The 19,165-nt window shown below is 40.5% G+C and overlaps 1 protein-coding gene across 1 annotated transcript in view; it reads right to left on the reverse strand.

The window, feature by feature from the left end:
* SVOPL (SVOP like) overlaps positions 1-8,133 on the reverse strand; it is a 64,400-nt gene extending 56,267 nt beyond the window's left edge. Inside the window, exons 1-3 of the mRNA XM_049782658.1 lie at positions 8,052-8,133; positions 7,786-7,877; positions 2,726-2,824 (exon numbers count right to left, since the gene is read on the reverse strand). Of these exons, the coding sequence (XP_049638615.1) occupies positions 2,726-2,824; positions 7,786-7,877; positions 8,052-8,133 (273 nt within the window). The remainder of the gene's footprint in view (positions 1-2,725; positions 2,825-7,785; positions 7,878-8,051) is intronic.
* Between the last annotated feature and the right edge of the window lie 11,032 nt (positions 8,134-19,165).

Below are 19,165 nucleotides of genomic sequence, written 5' to 3' on the forward strand. Positions count from 1 at the left end.
GAACCAACGCCAGTCCTGGGTAGCTGCTTGCAAAGCAAATGCCCTACAGCTGTGCTACCTCTCTTGCTCCAAAGATAGGATTTTTTATAAAGATAGGATCCCCTACTTTATTCCTTGAAGGTGTAAAATCAATCCCCTCGTTGTGAAATCACCCCATGCACCATATTTCCAACCTCAGGTGAACAGATCCTAAGAAGTTATCATGAAGAATTAATAAAACAAGCCAGTCAGGAGAGAGTCATAGAGTCAGAAGATTATTGCCTGTGGTCTCTGACTGCCAAACCAAACTGATCTTTCTTTATTAAATCCATGCAAATTTACCAGGAGTGGGAAGGGTGAGAGACAAAAGTACCTATCCAGGTGGACTTTTGCAAGTCAAAGGGCTTGGTGAAAAGAAAGGAAACTGGGGGAATGCCTTTGTTTTAGCTAAAAGCAGGGTGTGACTTAACAATTTCACCCTTTCTGTTTAAACAAAAAAACTTTTTAGAAGAGCTTATATAAGTTTTGTTCTGTTGTTACCAGATGTAAAATAAATCCCCAAAGTGGCTGTTAATTTGCATAGGCACAGTAAAAGTTGGGGAAATAAAAAGGAAAAAAATCCTTAGCAGTAAATAAGGTGGCAAGAAAATTTTCTAACTCCTGGGAATCACACTATTTTAGAGGGTAGAGTTGGCTGTAAATGCATCATAAATTAGATTGTGCATACATCATTTTCAAAACAATCATCTTTTTCCATATCTTATCTTATACATACTATAAAAATTTTCATAGAATTCTCTGAACATAAACATTAGGACCTTTCTGCAGATACACTTAATTTGAAAATTCTTAAACATTCTTATGCTGAGCACTGTATAACGAGTCTAGAACATCCAAGTTTCTTTTCCATAAACTTCTCTAAACAAAATCATAAGAACATTTCTGTAGATATATTTAGTTTGAAAATAAGTTTGCTAAAACATTCTTATAATGAGCACTTTAACAAGAGTCTGTAGTATCCAAGTTCCTTTTCCATCAACTTCTGTGGACAAAGACATTAGAACATTTTTGCAGACATAATTTGAGAATAAGTTACTAAGTATAAACAATAAACATTACAGTAATAGTGAAACATTCACTAGGATAGCTGAGAACTATTTAAAATCTAACATTATGCCTTTCCCCATAACTGTAAACTAATATTAAACCACTTGAGTTGAATACAAAATTTTTTATTTGCAGTGGGGCATAGAACAAAAGAGTAGCTATTAAGATCTATACAGGCAGAACACATAGTTTAGCCAGCAATATAATGACTGATGCAAATAGAGTCAAGAAATTAACCTAGAAGAATGTTTCAGGAGGTTCTGAAAGCAGCTTCTCCTCAGTTGAGCTTGGAATCTCCATCTTCTTCTCCATTGCCACCTTCAGAAGTAGGCTGCTGAGGTCTCCTGGGATGGAAAGGCCTTTAGTACCTGGGCTGGAATCTGGGGGGATTCGATCATCTTCCTACTGTTGGTCCCCCTTCAATGGGGCTTTCTCTTTGTCTTCTACCCCATCAGTGAACTTGATAAGCTGCTGCAGGTCGGAGGGTGGAGGTCCTCACACAAAGCACATTTGACAGAAGAAAGGCTGTGGACCTCAGCCTCTGGTACACTGCTCAGAGTTTTCAACTCTCTCCCCTTCACTGCTGGCTTCTGTCCTACCTGAAGGGGCCTCTGCCACATTCTGAACAGGAGCCAGGCGCTCCAGTGCTCTGATGAAGGACACTGCACATTTAGTCCAATTCAATGAGGCTGTGATGGTAATTATCCACCAAAGGGTCAAATAACTCACCATTGTTTATTGGGGTTTTCTCAGGTCTCTGAGTTTTGGGTCCCTATTCAGGTGCCAATTGTAAAATAAAAACTTCATGGGTTGTGAGATCACTCCACATGCATGTTTCTAACTTCTTAGGTGGACGGGTCTGAAGAAGCAGGGTAGTGGCAAAGAAATAATAAGCCAAGCCAGTTAGGAGAATATAATGGAGTCACTGGCTTCTTGTAACTTCTCTCTTATGGTATCTCCCAGAGCCAAAAGCAAGACCTCCTCTCTTTTTATTAAACCAGTATCCATTCACCAGGTGGAAGAAAGTCGAGAGTAATTCAGGTATGCTTTTACATATCAAAGAAAAGGTTTATGGGAAAGAAGAAGATGGGAACACCTTAGTTTTGGGTTAATAGTTGGGTGTCATCTTTCGTAAGACCTTTTGATGGCTCTTAGAAAATTGAGCAGTTCCCTGTGGGTGACTTGGTGAATGGTTATAATCTAAGTAATCTCTCAATTACCTGCAATAACAGTAAAAGTTCATGAAAGCACAAATAAACCCAACTAATCTATCTTTGGGGCTGGAGAGCTAGGATAGGAACAAATGGCACTTACTTACTTTGCATGCAGCCCAGCATTTCACACTACATATGAGCCTCAGAGCACTACTAGAGGTCATTCCTAAGAAAAGTCAATGAGTACTGACAGGTAAAGCCCCTCAAATGCCCAAAGGGTAAGACTTCCTGGATGCATTTATTGTAGTTGGGATTTTGCTAGAAGCTGGAGAATAAATGCCTTCTGGTCTTGTTCAGTGGGAAAAGACACATCTCAATGGGTTGCCAGTGTCCACAGACTGTGTACTTTAGAAACTAACACACACCAAGAAGAGGGCACTGGGGTCCTCAGAGGGTTCATTCACCTGCCAGGATACTGTACTCACTGTGGTCACGAGTGCCACCTGCCAGTTCTCCAGCTGCCACTCACAGCGGATGACCGGGGACACCACCGCTATCAGCATGATCTCCATGGCCTCAGCCACCTACAGAACAAGAGCAAAATGACAGGCTAAGAGCCCTTGAGCCCTTTCTCTGGCCCTTCTATCATTTTATGTTACGTCTTCCTTCCCCATCCCCAGTTGTGGAGCACCCACTGATCTCACCTCTGCACTGCTAGTGGAAAAAAAAGTAGTACAGAACATTGTTAACTTCCATGAGAAGGACACATGTTCTGAAAAATTTGAGGTGGTCCCTAGATTAATTATAGTCCCTAGATTGTAATGGCTTTCTGCAGTGAGATTGCAAAATACCAGTGGGGGGCAGACCTCAGCTTCCACATTGATCTCACTTTCACAGTTACACATAAAGATCTTATGGAATCTCTTGTCAATGGATTTTGAGATAGTTCCTGATCCCTGATCATAAGAAGCTGGGAGGGGAGTGCTATATCTATGAAGTCAGAGAACAATTAACTAGTGCACATAGTACGATCTCAACCAAGAAGGAGTGTCTGTGTGAGAGGCTCTCCAAAGTAGTTCTTTCCATAGAAAATATCCTCTGCTCCTAAAGTGTAGTAGAGGGGTAGAGGGCAAGTTACACTCCCAGGGAAATAAAAGCAGATTCTAGAAAAGAATGAAAAGAATAAACAGAGAAGCTGGAGCAAGCTCAATAAATTGAGCACAAGGGCCAGAGTGATGGCACAACAGGTAGGGGTTTTGCTTTGCATGTGGCCAACCTGGTTTGATCCTCAGCATCCAATAGATCCCCCAAGCCTACCAGGAGTAATTTCTGAGCACAGAGCCAGGAGTTACCCCTGAGTGCCACTAATTGTGGCCCCCCCAAAACAAAATAATAATAATAATAATAAAGTTGAGCACAGGCTTTGCATGAGGGAAGCCCAGGTTTGGTCCTCAAACCTATGATAATGTGGTCCCCAAGCTTCACTGGGAGAGTCCCCAACACACACACACACACACACACACACACACACATCTATATACACACAAACTCAAACAGAATAAATAGAAATTGGTTATAGTGGGGCTGTAGTGATAGCACAGCAGTAGGGTGCTTGCCTTGCAAGCAGCCAATTCAGGATGGACCTTGATTCAGTCCCCGCTATTCCATATGCTCCCCAAGCCAGGAGCTATTTCTTTGTGTGTGTGTGTGTGTGTGTGTGTGTGTGTGTGTGTGTGTGTGTGTGTGTGGTTTTTGGGTCACACCCGGCAGTGCTCAGGGGTTATTCCTGGCTCCAGGCTCAGAAATTGCTCCTGGCAGGCACGGGGGACCATATGGGACACAGGGATTTAAACCGATGACCTCCTGCATGAAAAGCAAACGCCTTACCTCCATGCTATCTATCTGCCCTGAGCTATTTCTTTTGTTTTGTTTTGTTTTATTTTGTTTTGGGGTCACACCCGGCAGTGCTCAGGGGTTCCTCCTGGCTCTATGCTCAGAAATTGCTCCTGGCAGGCTCAGGGGACCATATGGGATGCCGGGATTTGAACTACTGTCCTTCTGCATGCAAGGCAAATGCCTTACCTCCATGCTGTCTCTCTGGCCCCAGGAGTGATTTCTGAGCGCATAGCCAGGAGTGACCCCTGAGTTTCACAGGGTGTGGCCATAAAAGAAGGAAAGAAAGAAAGAAATTAATAGTAGAAATTTATCACAGGATAAGGAAAAATGAAGGCAAAGATGATTCTGAGATTTTGTACCTAGAAGAAGGAATGAAAAAGTATACCCATAGAGAGAAAGTTCTCAAGAGGACCAAAGAACAATTAAAGGAAACATAAATTGGAGACATGTTCAGCAAATAACTATAGATTGATGGCTTAATATTAGGGTATGATTTATAGCTCAGGGGTGTAGGTAGAGTGGTGCTAGTAATATGTGAACATGTACATCCATTAGAAGAATTTGCTAACCCTTGGGGAGTATTTTAGCCACACTTGGAGATCAGATAGTGTTTTAGTCCAGAAAGTGTCATGAATAAGTGATTGCAGCACAGTTGGGTTATTGAACACATGTCCCACACCAATATAAGCATCTGGATCAATATTGATCAAGAATTCAGTTCTTAGTCTCAGAAGGAAGCCAGCCAACATAGCAAATGCTTGGCCTTACTCTGCTCTATTAGCTCAAGGTGAAAGCAGGGAAGAAGACTGGGCCAGAAGCTAGAGAGGAGGGTGTGGAGATGCTGCATCATAGGGAATATCTTAAAGTCTGTGGGTCCTGGTCCCTCACTGGGACTGTTCTGTGGATGAAACACTTTAAACACATCTTGAGCCCACGAGACTATCAAAGGCAACTTCAGGAGCCCATAAAACACTGCTAAGGAGAGTAGTGCCTCTCACGGTCCACACTTAGTCTTTTTCTTTTCTTTTCTTTTCTTCTGTTCTTCTTTTCTTTTCTTTCTTCTTCTTCCTTCTTCTTCTTCCTCTTCCTCCTCCTTCTTGTTCTTCTCCTCCTCTTCCTCTTATTCTCTTCTCCTCTTCTCTTTTTCTCCTCCTCCTTTCCTCCTCCTCCCTCTCCACTTCCTCCTCCTCCTTCTCTTCTTTTTCCTCTTCATTTTTTTTTTGTTGTTGTTTTGAGGCACACCCAGTGATGTTCTAGTCTTACTCTGGTTCTACACTCACAGATCGTTCCTGGTGGTGCTCAAAGGACCATATATGGGGCCAGGGATAAAACTTAGGTTAACTAAATGAAAGGCAAGCATCATACCTGCTGTTCTAAGTCTGATTATATGAAGTACTAGCAATACTGTTGACACAACTATCTATTAGATATAGTCTCTATTATCTAAGTATCTTAAGTGAGGTATTAAATTTTATTAGATATACTATATCTTATATGTTAACATATTATGTATTAATTACACATTATAGCATATCATGAATATATAAAATATATGATGTATTAGATATATGTATTATGATACATAAAATGTTATATATTAGACAACATAAATATATAACAGTACAGTAATTTGTGTCATATAATGAGTATTGCACATCATAATACACAATATATGATGTACTGAGATACATGTATTAGATATATTATTTACTAGATAAATAAGATAGTATCTAACACTCCTTTTGAGAGTACAAATGGTTTTACTCTCTATCAGGGGTCCTCAAACTTTTTAAACAGGGGCCTGTTCACTGTCCCTCAGACCATTGGAGGGTCCGACTATAGTAAAAACAAAACTTATGAACGAATTCTTATGCACACTGCATATATCTTATTTTGCAATGAAGAAACAAAACAGATACAAATACAATATGTGGCCTGCGGGCCATAGTTTGAGGACCACTGTGTATCTACATCAACAGTCCTGTTTTCGTAGGATTGTGTAAGGTAGGAAGTTGGGGGGATGTAGCAAGAACTGGGGAAAAGCTCTTCTTGCCTGGCGGGTTGGAAGAATTCGTTGCACCTGCCTATAAAACACTTAAAGATGATCAGAAGCATTTGTCTCTCTTTTTTTTAAGCGGGGTTTTACATGAACAGTTTCTCTATTACTCATCAAAGTCCTGAAACTAAGCAGTCACTCTACTTCCCTCAAAATAGATAATACATAACAAGCCTTCATCAACTCTGCTTACAGAAGCAAGACATTTCTACTTAATGGTATCCCAGGTGGTTCCAATGTACAATGTTTGAGAACCATGTGCACAATTATACTTGGGTAATTCTATATAATTTTTCTCCTTTCTTCCCTCTACTGCAATTTAAATCATTTTTATGTGTGTTACTTTGTTTATTGAAAACTTTATATAGGCACTGTAATTTATAAAGATATTACTAATATATTTCAAGCATGCAATATTTCAACTCCACACCCACTCCTTGTATTAGCACCTCTCCAACAATGATCCATGGTTCGTTCCCTCTTCGTATTTTACCTCCTTAACAGACTCAATTTTTGGCTTATTTATTGTATTTTGGGTCACATATTTACAATAGTGCTGGCTGTAATGGTTTTGAGGTATATATTTATCTCAATGTTATGCAATCAAAGCACACCAGGTTCCTAGCTAATGTCCCTTTGTTACCTCTAGTTCATCTCTTCTTTGCCCTATTCCCCTCCTTCCTTGGCATTTTCATTTCTGTAAATCTAGGGGCACTTTGAATGCCTTCTATTCCTTTATCATGTTACTCTATATACCACAGGTAAGTGAGAACATCTTATATTTATCCTTCTTCTGACTAACTTCATTTAACAAGGTACTCTTCAGTTCCACTGGAGTTACAGTGAACTGCCAGATTTCATCCTTCCTTCTGGTTGCATAGTATTCCATAGTGTAGATACATCACAGCTTCTTTATTCACTCATCTTTCACTGGACATTTGGGTTGTTTCTGTATCCTAAGTATGTCAGTAAGTTCCCTCCCCCCTTTTTAAGGAGAGCTAAATTCTTAGAAAACAGAGATATGGGGCCGGAGAGATAGCATGGAGGTAAGGCATTTGCCTTTCATGCAGAAGGTCTGTGGTTCGAATCCCGGCACCCCATATGGTCCCCGGAGCCTGCCAAGAGCGATTTTTGAGCATAGAACCAGGAGTAACCCCTGAGCGCTGCCAGGTGTGACCCCAAAACCAAAACCAAACCAAAACAAAACAAAAACAGAGATATTCTTTTGCTTTTATTATTTTTTTTTATTTTTGGGCCACACCCTGTGGCATTCAGGGGTTACTCCTGTCTCTATGCTCAGAAATCCCACCTGGCAGGTTCTGGGAACCATATGGGATACTGGGGATTAAACCTGGGTTTGCACTGGGTCGGCCGCATGCAAGGCAAACACCCTATCACTGTGCTATCTCTCCAAACCCCATTCCTTTGCTTTTAAATAAAAATATTTTACATCAACCCTGAAGTAAATCCATGAGGTTCCTGCTCCTTTTCATACCCTCCCTTAATTGATAATCCCCAGGTGAGATCAGTGAAGACTCTTTTCAGTGGTGAATTTGCTGTGATGACTCAAAGATACCTGTGAAGAGCACTCACCCCTGTGCTGCCCATGATCAGAAACAGGGCAATATGGAAGCGCCCAAATCCAATGGTTTCCACAGCATCTTCCACGGTGAATGTCTTTGTTTCTAAGAAGGAAAGGAAAAGTGAAAGCAACAATTTCAGTGGGAAGAGATGTGTGTGGATTGCTGCTGCTTGGAGCACTCTGGATAAGCAATTCACTATTACTACACAAACTAGTAACTACAGAGAAAAATATGAAGCAGTAACTTAAAGACTGGAGACATCCAGTAGCATCTTACCTTTAGGCTGTGGCTCTGGGGTCTCCAAACTCAACTTTCTAAGACTAATGATGGTGACTGGCTCTGTTTTCTTGGTGGCCATCTTTCAAAGGGTTCAACTCCACAATTAGCTTTCCTGGTGCAAACTCTGAGGAAAATGGAGGAAGAAGGGATACAACATACTTAAAACCATCTACTTTAATCTTCATTGAAAATTAATCTAGTCACTATTATAGTTAATTACCATATATTACATACCATATTACAAGGAAACTCTAACATGGAGAGGCCAAATGTACAATTGAGGCAGTGAGATCCAGTGGCTAGTCACTGATACTGAATTTCTGGGAATTTAATCATATGCATCTTGTGACAGAAAAGACAATGGTTTTTGCTTCAAAGAGGTCTTCATCTTCCATGGCTGTATTTTACAATGCAATTTCTACATATAATTTCTATTTGAGTTTGACAGAACCTTGAAACCTTTTATTTGAGCACCTATTTTTGATGTTTAAACCTAAAAAAAAGTTAACCATGGCAATCTAAAAAAAATAAAACAGGGGCTGGCACGGTGGCGCTAGAAGTAAAGTGTCTACCTTGCAAGCGCTAGCCAAGGAAGGACTGCGGTTCGATCCCTGGCATCCCATATGGTTCCCCCCGCCAAGCCAGGGGCGATTTCTGAGCACTTAGCCAGGAGTAACCCTTGAGCATCAAACGGGTATGGCCCAAAATAAATAAATAAATAAAACAAAAATTTGAGTATGAATCTAAAGAAGTTTTTTTAATAACTTTAAAACAGTAATTTAATTTAATCCTAAATAAAGAAAAATTATAATCTGTGCTTAGTAACTATTTTATTACTATCTGAGACATCGAGATCTGAGAATAATGCTGATATCTGAGAGATGGCACAGGGGGTAAGATGCTTTGTCTTAATATGCTGCCGTTGCATATATCAAATCCAGATTTAATTTCTAGCATCATATATGGGGTCCAGACCACTGCCAAGAGTGACCATTGGGTCCAAATCAAGAATTAAGTCCTGAGCACTAGTGATCTAGAAACCAAAGCAACCAAACAGAGTGGTGAGATAATAGAGTAGATAAGACTCTATTACAGTTACATGTAACCTACCCAGGTTCAATCCCTGGCACCAATATAGTCAAGTCCTAAGCCTCACCAGGAGTCACTCAGATCCCTGAGTGCAGGATCTGAAGAAAGACCTAAGCACAATCAGGCATAGCCTAAAAAATAAATAAATAAATAAATAAATAAATGAGTCAATGTACATAATTTTGATACATAAGTGTCAAATAAATTATCTGTTAATATTATTTTCTTATTTGTTAGCATCATTATAACGAGCTACCATACAAATGTTTTAGTCTAATAGTACAATAAAATAATTGATGCATAAAAATAATAATTATATACTTATTTGGAGAATAGTACATGTTATAGAATAAAGCAAGGAAGTAAATTAAATTAATTTAATTAAATTAATTAATTAATGTTATTAAAAAGCAAGATATTCTATGCAAAAGAAAAATTGTAAAACTCCATAAAGTCATAAGAAAAGTTTATAACACTCATTTTGAATTGGGAATATCAATAGAATTTATTGTGTTTTATATATACACCCTCACACTGCCCACTTAACAAGCCTAGAAAAATGACCAAGGAATACACCTAGAACTCAAATTGTTTTCTTTTTTTTTTAATTGAGTCACACTTGGCAGTGCTCAGGGGTTACTCCTAGCTAAGTGTTCAGAAATCACTCCTGACAGGCTTGGGGGACCATATGGGATGTTGGGATTCGAACCACCGTCCTTCTGCATGCTTACCTTCTGCGTCCTTACCTCCATGCTATCTCCCTGACCCCTCAATTTGTTTTCTTTTCTAACCACTAAGAAAAAACCATGGCACTGTAGGTAAATGACAAATTCTGGATCTGGGACAGGAAAGGTATTACATGAGTCTGGAATGTCTTGTTATACCAGGTAGCAGAAGCAATTGCAATATTCCTGGTAATACGATCTACTTGGAAAGACTACCATTACCAAAGGTGGGGTAACTTGAGGTCAGAAAGAAAATATAGGAAGTAAAGTGATGCTTTGCATACATCAGAACCCAGTTAGATTTCTTTCCTTTTTTTTTTTCCGGCCACACCCAGTGACACTTGAGGGTCGCTCCTGGCTTGGGGACTATATGGGATACCAGGAGATCGAACCACAGTACATTTAGGCTAGCGTGCTCAAGGCAGACGTCTTATGCATTGTGCCACCTTTCCCCCCCCCCCCCCAGTTAGAATTTCTAAGACCACATATAGTCCACTCAGCACTCCCAGGAGTCACTATTGAGCGCAGAGTCAGGAATTAGCCCCTGCCCCTGAGCATAGCCTAAACCATGCTAATAAGCAGAAAAAAAAAAAAAAAAAAAAGGATGACTTGAGCATCAAGAAGAATGAAAATAAAGACTTGAAACACATCAAGAATGTGTTAGAGTAATACTAACTAAAGTGAACATCTCTGTGTTAACTTCTGGAGAGTAAGAAATCAACAAAAGGCAACTTGCCTATCTTACCATTGTCTTATCTTTCTTAATCTTTTTTTGGTTGTTGTGGTTTTTGGGTCACACCCTGAAGTGCTCATGGGTTACTCCTGGCGCCCATGCTCAGAAATTGCTCATGGCAGGCATGGGGGACCATATGGGACGCCGGAATTTGAAACAATGACCTTCTGCATGAAAGGCAAATGCCTTACCTCCATGCTATCTCTCTGGCCCCTTATTTTTCTTATTCTAACTATACTTTAAGCTAGACAAATAGTTGGTGAATGAAAATTGTTCTTTAATTTCAGCTCAAAGGTGCAGAAAGGAGGTTTCATTCTCACAATTCTGCAACTCCTGGTCAAATGATGAACCTATGCAATGGTCATCAATGATTAAGAAACTGAGGTGCAAGGCTGATGGGAAACTTTCCTAAAAGAGGGATAGAGACTAGAGACATGACAAATCCCAATGCCAGCGCTGGAGTGATAGTACAATGATTAAGTGCTTGCCTTGCACATAGCTGACCCAAATTCAGTCTCCGGCATTATGTATGGTCCCTGAACCCTGCCAGGAGTGATTCATGAGCACAGAGCCAGGCATACACCCCCAAACCAATCAACCAACCAACAAAAAATATTAACTACAAAACTGAAAATGGTCAAGCCAATGATGAGTTCATACAGGGGTGAAAAACATTAAACTACACTCTGAATGTAAGATGAACCTAGAATATAGAATGTAATCAGATCAAACCTAGCTTTTATATGTAAATGGAAAAGGGAAAATAGGGAAAGGAGAACAAAGTAAATGAATTGATCTCTGGTTCCCTGGCTTCTCATTTCAACACACCAATTGTGAAAAAAAAAATGGAAGAGAAAAACACAAATTCTGGCTATCAGAGAATTACTGATGATTTTATTAGGTGGGACATCATGACAATGGAGGAAATAAAGACCCCCAAGACCCAGAATACATACTGAAATATTTACATATTTAAATAATAAGATGCCTAGGTTCTTAGAAAATAATTCACTGGTGGGGCTGTCTAAAGGAAAACAAATAGCCTTAAGTTAAAGCTTATTGGAATTGGAGGGTGATTGTAGAGACACCATAATTTTCGCTCTGTAAGATGCACCTGACCATAAGATGCACATAGTTTTTATTTATTTTTATTTTTATTTTTATTTTTTTGGTTTTTGGGCCACACCCGGCGGTGCTCAGGGGTTACTCCTGGCTGTCTGCTCAGAAATAGCTCCTGGCAGGCACTGGGGACCATATGGGACACTGGGATTTGAACCAACCACCTTTGATCCTGGATCGGCTGCTTCCAAGGCAAATGCCGCTGTGCTATCTCTCTGGGCCCGCACATAGTTTTTAGACGAGAAAAACAAGGAAAATATATTCTAAAGCAAATGGTGTAATAAAATATGTAATAAACCATAACATAATAGTATTTCAACATGTTAAGTGAACAGCAGTCAACGTGACATTAAGAATCATTTTGACTGTCATTAACAAAAGGAGAGTGTTTTAAGTTCGAGTGCTCTTCTAGTTTTCTGGGAACCCCTGAACTTCTTATTTCTCAAGCTCGAGGCAGCATTTACTCCATAAGATGCACAGACATTTTCCCCCATCTTTTTTGGGGAAAAAAAAACTGTATCTTATGGTATGAAAAATATGGTAGTTTACTTTGTTATCCTGGGCCTTTGAAGATGTATAACCTAAAACATAAGCAAAAGCAGCTGGAGAGATAGAACAGAGGCTAAAGTGCTTGCATGCAATCCTTGGCACCACACATGATGGCCCAGCACCTCCAGTAGCCATCCCTGAACACAGAGACAAGAGTAAGCCCGAGCAGATTGCTCACGAAATGAGATCCTGAGAATTTAGCAGACTCAGATCTCAAAGGGCTCCGCTACCTAGAACATGAAATCATCCCAGAGCAATTGTGCAGAACACAAAGATGCTGCTGTTTGCAAAGTGACAGCTCCCTGGTGTGGATTATGACCATTTGTGCAGAGACAGAGACAGGTGCCTGCCCAAAGGAGTGTTTAATTAGTTGGAAACACCAAAGATATACATAAAAACAACCCTACAAAAAAGTAGGTATTTGTTTTTCTTAAGACGCTGTCACAGAGACACAAATATTCCCTGATGGGAGATTAGATAAAACTCAGAGATGAGTCTCCCCAGGGAGAACAAGAAAAGTACCCCACAAATTGCTACTTTTACCTAGTATATAATAATTGTTCTCAGTCCATAGGAGAATGTGAGAAATAATTGTTGTAGGTTTTCTACTGCTTCCACTCAAGACATTGTCTAAACTTCCTTTCAAGGGATATTTTTAATCTGGTAGCTTTTCAAATAAATATCAGAGGGAAGTCATTTTTTGACTATACAAAGACTACAGGACTTAATAAAATTGGGTTATTAAAAATAGAAGAAAAAATCTGTTGATTATGATTATATTTTCTACAATGATGTATCAGAGCTCATATTTCTTTTTTCTTTCTTTCCTTCTTTCCTTCCTTCTTTCTCTCTCTTCTTTCTTTCTCTCTCTTCCTTCCTTCTTTCTTTCCTTCCTTCCTTCCTCTTTTCTTTCTTTCCTTTCTTTCTTTCTTTCTTTCTTTCTTTCTTTCTTTCTTTCTTTCTTTCTTTCTTTCTTTCTTTCTTTCTTTGTTTCTCTCTCTCTCTTTCTTTCTTTCTTCCCTTCCTTCCTTCCTTCCTCCTTTCTTTCCTTCCTCCTTCCTTCCTTCCTTTCTTCCTTTCTTCCTTCCTTCCTTCCTCTCTCTTTCTTTATTTCACTCTTTCTTTCTCTCTTCCTTCCTTCCTTCCTTTCTTTCTTTCTTCTTTCTTCTTTCTTTCTTCTTTCTTTCTTTCTTTCTTTCTTTTTCTCTCTCTCTTTCTTTCTTTCTCTTTCTTTCTTTCTTTTTCTCTCTCTTTCTTTCTTTTTCTCTCTCTTTCTTTCTCTTTCTTTCTTTCTTTCTTTCTTCTTTCTTTCTTTCTTTCTTTCTTTCTTTCTTTCTTTCTTTCTTTCTTTCTTTCTTTCTTTCTTTCTTTCTTTCTTTCTTTCTTTCTTTCTTTCTTTCTTTCTTTCTTTCTTTCTTTCTTTCTTTCTTTCTTTCTTTCTTTCTTTCTTTCTTTCTTTTTTCTTTCTTTTCTTTCTTTCATCACACCTGGCAGCGCTCAGGCGCTACTCCTGGCTCTATGCTCAGAAATCATCCCTGGCAGACTCGGGGGACTATGTGCTGGGATTCGAACCACTGTCCTTCAGCATGCAAGGCAAATGCCCTACCGCTATGCTATCTCTCCGGCCCCCAGATTTCTTTTTTATTGTTTCTTTATTTTGGAACTACATCTGATAGTGTGAAGCATTACTCCTGGAACTGCACTCAGAATTACCTCTGGTGGGGTTCATGGTATCAGAAATCAAACCTGGTTGATTGCGTGCAAGGCAAGTGTCTTACTGGCTGTACCATCTCTCAAGCCCCCACTGTTTTTTTGTGAGGGGTGGGGAGACTGGGGCCACCATGGATGTTGATAAAGGATTATTCCTATCTCTGTCTAATAGTGACCCCTGGTGGAACTCAGGGGTCATATACAGTGCCTAGGATTGAACTGAATCAATTGCATTGCAAGGAAAGCAGCTTACCTCCTTATTATCTTTCTGGCTCCTGTTATCCTTTTTTCCTTCATTTGGCCATACCCAGAAGCACTCAGGGGTTACTCCTGGCTCTGCACTCAGAAATTACACCTGACAGGCTCAAGGGACCATATAGGATGCCAGGGATTAAACCCGGGTTCGTCCCAGGTTGGCTGCGTGCAAGGCAAACGCCCTACAACTGTACTGTCACTCTGGCCTCCATGTTATACATTTTAAAATTGTAGATTATACTGCATATATGTGATATAGCTCTTCTTTTTTTCTAAGAAATAGTACTATAGGACTAGAACAATAGTACAGAAGCTAGGGTGCTTACCTTGAAAGTAGCCAACATAGGTTGGATCCCAGGCACTATATATGTTCCCCAAAGCCAGGGGTGAGCCCTGAGTTTTGAAACAGTAGTAATTTCTGAGCACTGCCAGGTGAGGCCCCAAAACAAAAATCTAAAAAGTTTAAAAAATAAAATAATGAAAAATCAGGGAGCAGAATTAAAAAGAAAGTAATGAAAACCCAAAGGTGACTGTAATTCTTTATAGAGTTAAGGAATAAAAGAGTCCAGTTTAGTTGGAAAATAGTTTTTATAATGGTAGTAAGTTGAGGTCACTAAACTGCTAAACAATAAATCCAGCATCCATCAACACATCATCTCTTCTGCCACTGGAGTTAATAGATTCTCCTAATAATCTAAAACATAGTTTACAATCTTCACAATCACAATGACTTAATGCTTCAAAAGGTAACAAGATGGGGCTGGAGGGTAGAGCATTTATCTTGCATGTAGCCCACCTGGATTTGATCCCAAGCATCCCATATAGTCAGTCCTCTCAACCTGCCAGGGGTAATTTCTGAGCACAGAGCCAGGAGTAACTTCTGAGTGCTGCTAGGTATGGCCCAAAACCAGGGGGTGGGGAGGGAGATAACAAGATGATCTCGTTTCTTTGCTTTCTCTACTAAAGAGTGACGAATCAAGGAACTGTGCCACTGATGATTGAGTAGGCTAAGTAATCTGATGTAAGTAGGTGTGTTTTAACCTGATTATGTAGATCTCTGTGTTCTACCTATCACCCTAACTTCTCCTCTCATCAGCAAAGAAGTGATACTGATAAGACTCTATTTCTCTTGAATGAAATCGATTGCCACACTGTGATTTCAATTTTCCTGATTTTAAAGGAGAGTCATGACTTTATACTATGAAGAAAGCTAAAACAGGTTACATATGGCTCTAGACAATCACTGAGGCAAAGGAGAGAGAATTCTTCTTGGTTATGACATCGGGACTCTAGAGAAATGAATATTGTCTTTGCATTAAATATTTGGGCCAGGGTGGAAACTGATGCAGGAGCCCATCAGATCATGGACTATTCAGAAAACTCCAGAGAGCCTAGCACTAGAGGCCTTTTGGATGTTGGCATCAGTGGCAGAACACCAAGCAATTAAATAGTATAACTCAATGCCAGGAGACAGTTCATGCCAAGACAATTACAATGGTGTGTCTCTATGTCATGTGTATTCTGTCATGATTCCAAAAATTTAAGGAACTAGTAAAAGTGTGTGTAGACACACATGCATATCTGTACCCAGTGAATGTTTGCAGTATATATAAATCACTATTTTTTTTACATAGAAATAAAAGATCTCTGGGGTACCTGACGTACAACAGGAGAGCTGCTTACCTTGAACTTTATCAACCCCCTCGGAACCTTTATACTGCATATGGCTCCCTAAGCACTACCAGAAGCAACCTCTGAGCACTGAGCCAGGAGTAAACCTTGACCACTGCTGGGAAGAGCCCCCAAATAAATAAATAATAAGATCCTAGTAAATTCTGTGGGAAAATTTCATGACCAGGAAATTTATGCAGGATATGTAAATGATAAGCAAAAATGGAGAATTACTTATCTCCTATAATAACTGACAAACTTCCAGTAATGAGAGCACTTTATTTTTTTATTTTAATTTCATTGAAATTATTGTAATTTACAAAGTCTTTTATAGTTGGGTTTCAGACATATAATCCCACCACCAGTGTCCAACTCATTCCACCAACGTTCCCAAGTACATTCCATACCACAACTCTTTGCCCCTCAGCCTGCCCGTATAAAGAGTCCATTTTAAGTTTAGATTATTAGAGTTTAGGTCTCTTGATTCCCTTTTTGTTGGCTTGGCTAGACTATTTAATTCTGTCCTTTTTTAATACTACCAAAGCACCTGAGACTGCTTGGCCCTTGGCCCCCATCCTTTCATATTTGAGTTTCTCCTCTTTTTTTTTTTTTTTTTTGGTTTTTGGGTCACACCCGGCAGTGCTCAGGGGTTATTCCTGGCTCCAGGCTCAGAAATTGCTCCTGGCAGGCACGGGGGACCATATGGGGCACCAGGATTCGAACTGATGACCTCCTGCATGAAAGGCAAACGCCTTACCTCCATGCTATCTCTCCAGCCCCGAGTTTCTCCTCTTTCACTCAGTTTCTTTCCTTCTCCTCGCCATACTCTGGGGCCAAGGGTGTTCAAAACAACTCACATTTAGATCATTGCATTTCTTTATGCAGTTATTCTAAATATTACATATAAGTGATATCATTCTATATTTATTATTCTTCTTCTGGCTTACTTCATAGAGACCTCTTTAAGTAAGGATTTATACTTATTAAATTAGCAACCTTATGGGGTCAGAGTGATAGACAGCACAGAGGTAGGGAATTTGCCTTGCATGCTGCTGACCCAGATGGACCTGGGTTTGATCTCTGGCATCCCACATGGTCCTCCAAGATTGCCAGGAGCGATTTCTGAGTGCAGAGCCAGGAGTAACCCCTGAGCACCTCCACCAGATGTGGCCCAAAAACAAACAAAAAAAATTACAAACAAAAAATTAGCAACCTTAGAGGAAGAGAGAAGAAACGGAGGAGGAGGGGAGAGGGTGTGGGGTGAGAAGAAGGGAAGTAGGAAAAGAGAGAAAAGAAGGTGGGGAGGACAGAGGAAAGGAAGCAAGTCAGTAGCAGAGAAAGATTGAAAAGGAATTGAAGGTTTCCTTCTCGGCTCCCTGTTCTGAGGACAGAATGAGACCCAACCTGGGGAGCATTGAATTACTGCCCTTTCTCTTCAGTCCTTCCTGAGACCTTGTTGGTAGGGTGGTCATTTGGGCAGGGACCTCTCCCAAAGCCCTTTCCTGGTCCTCCTTCTTCCCCCTGTTTTCCTCCTTACCCCAGCCCACCCCCATCTGGAGGCTCTGATGGAGATCACAGATATGAATAGTAATACAAACCTGAGAATATCTAGATAGTACAGCAGGTAGGGTGCTTGTCTTGAACGCAGTCAAGCTATGTTCAATCCCCAGAACCCCATATGGTCCCTTGAGCATCACCAGGACTAAATCCTGAGTGCAGAGCCAGGAGTAAGTCCTGAGCGCTGCTGGGTGTGGCCCCCAAACAAAACAAACTTGAGGATGGCAGGGTGCAAACAAAAACATCTGCAGAGCCTGCCTGACCTGGAAAACCTGAAGGGGCAATTCTCAGCGTGAACTAACATCCCCTTCCATGGGAGGAAATCTAGATGCTTCCTCCTCAGTCCACATGGTGTCATTTCTGGCTTTCACTTCATGCACTTGGTGTGATTCTTTCCTTAGTTGTTTATTTAAACTGAGTTAAGTGAAATGCTGAGGGAATGAGTGGAGAAGAGTATGATTCTCTTTCTAAGGGTGAGGGGGGATTGGTTAGACCACACCTGTGATGCTGGGGGGCCGAAGGGGGGGGCTATATCTGATTCTATACTCGGGAGTGGCAGTGCTCAAGTAAAAACACAGTGCTGCCAGGGATCTACCTGGAGCTGGCTGCATACAGGGCATGATCCTTGTACTAAGTCTCTCACCCAACTGGTTTGTTTTGGTTTTGGTTTTGGTTTTTGGCCACACCTGGTGGCACTCAGGGGTTACTCCTGGCTCTGCACTCACAAATCGCCCCTGGCAGGCTCAGGGAACCATAGGGGATGCTGGGAATCAAATCCAGGTCCATCCTGGGTTGGTCATGTGCAAGGTAAATGCCCTACTGCTGTGCTATGTCTCCTGCTCACTTAATGGTGAAGTTCTCCTTGATAGAAGGATTCAATGATACGATGTTCCTATAATATGATACAAACCATTGCAAAAACAACACTCACAGTAGACCAGTGTTAGGAGAAGTTGCCTCATGGTGGAAAAAACAAATGTACAAACAGATGTAAAAATAATGTAGTTTTCCTACAATAGGGAAAGTTCTCAGCACAGGATTCCTTTGGCAGAGCCATTGGGGCAGAAGTACAGAGATATTGGTGGGGAGTTCCATGTTTGTTCTGTGTTATTACAACTTTAGCACTCATTTTTACACATGATAAAAAAAAAGACTCATAATTTAAATCATTTAAGGAGCATTTAATATAACACAAGGCATCATGGAAAGTATTCCTTTAGTATTTTCTACATTTTCACCAAAGTTTAACTCAAAGAAGAGTTTTTAAAAGGAAGAGGCCAAAATGTTTTAAAGGTGGGAGTGAAAGTATTTCTAGGATATGGTATTCGAATTACAATTTTTGTTTTTGTTTTTGTTTTGTTTTGTTTTTTGGGCCACACCCGGCGATGCTCAGGGGTTACTCCTGGCTGTCTGCTCAGAAATAGCTCCTGGCAGGCACGGGGGACCATATGGGACACCAGGATTCGAACCAACCACCTTTGGTCCTGGATCAGCTGCTTGCAAGGCGAACGCCGCTGTGCTATCTCTCCGGGTCCTCGAATTACAATTTTAATCACAATTTCAAAGTGGAGCACTGAGGGGCCTGAGTGATAGCACAACAGTAGGGTGTTTGCCTTGCTTGCAGCCAACCCAGGTTTGATCCTTGGCATCCTATATGATCTCCCGAGTCTGCCAGGAGTGATTTCTGAGTGCAGAGTCAGGAG

Source organism: Suncus etruscus, chromosome 1 (genome assembly GCF_024139225.1).
Source record: "Suncus etruscus isolate mSunEtr1 chromosome 1, mSunEtr1.pri.cur, whole genome shotgun sequence".
Lineage (NCBI taxonomy): Eukaryota > Metazoa > Chordata > Mammalia > Eulipotyphla > Soricidae > Suncus > Suncus etruscus.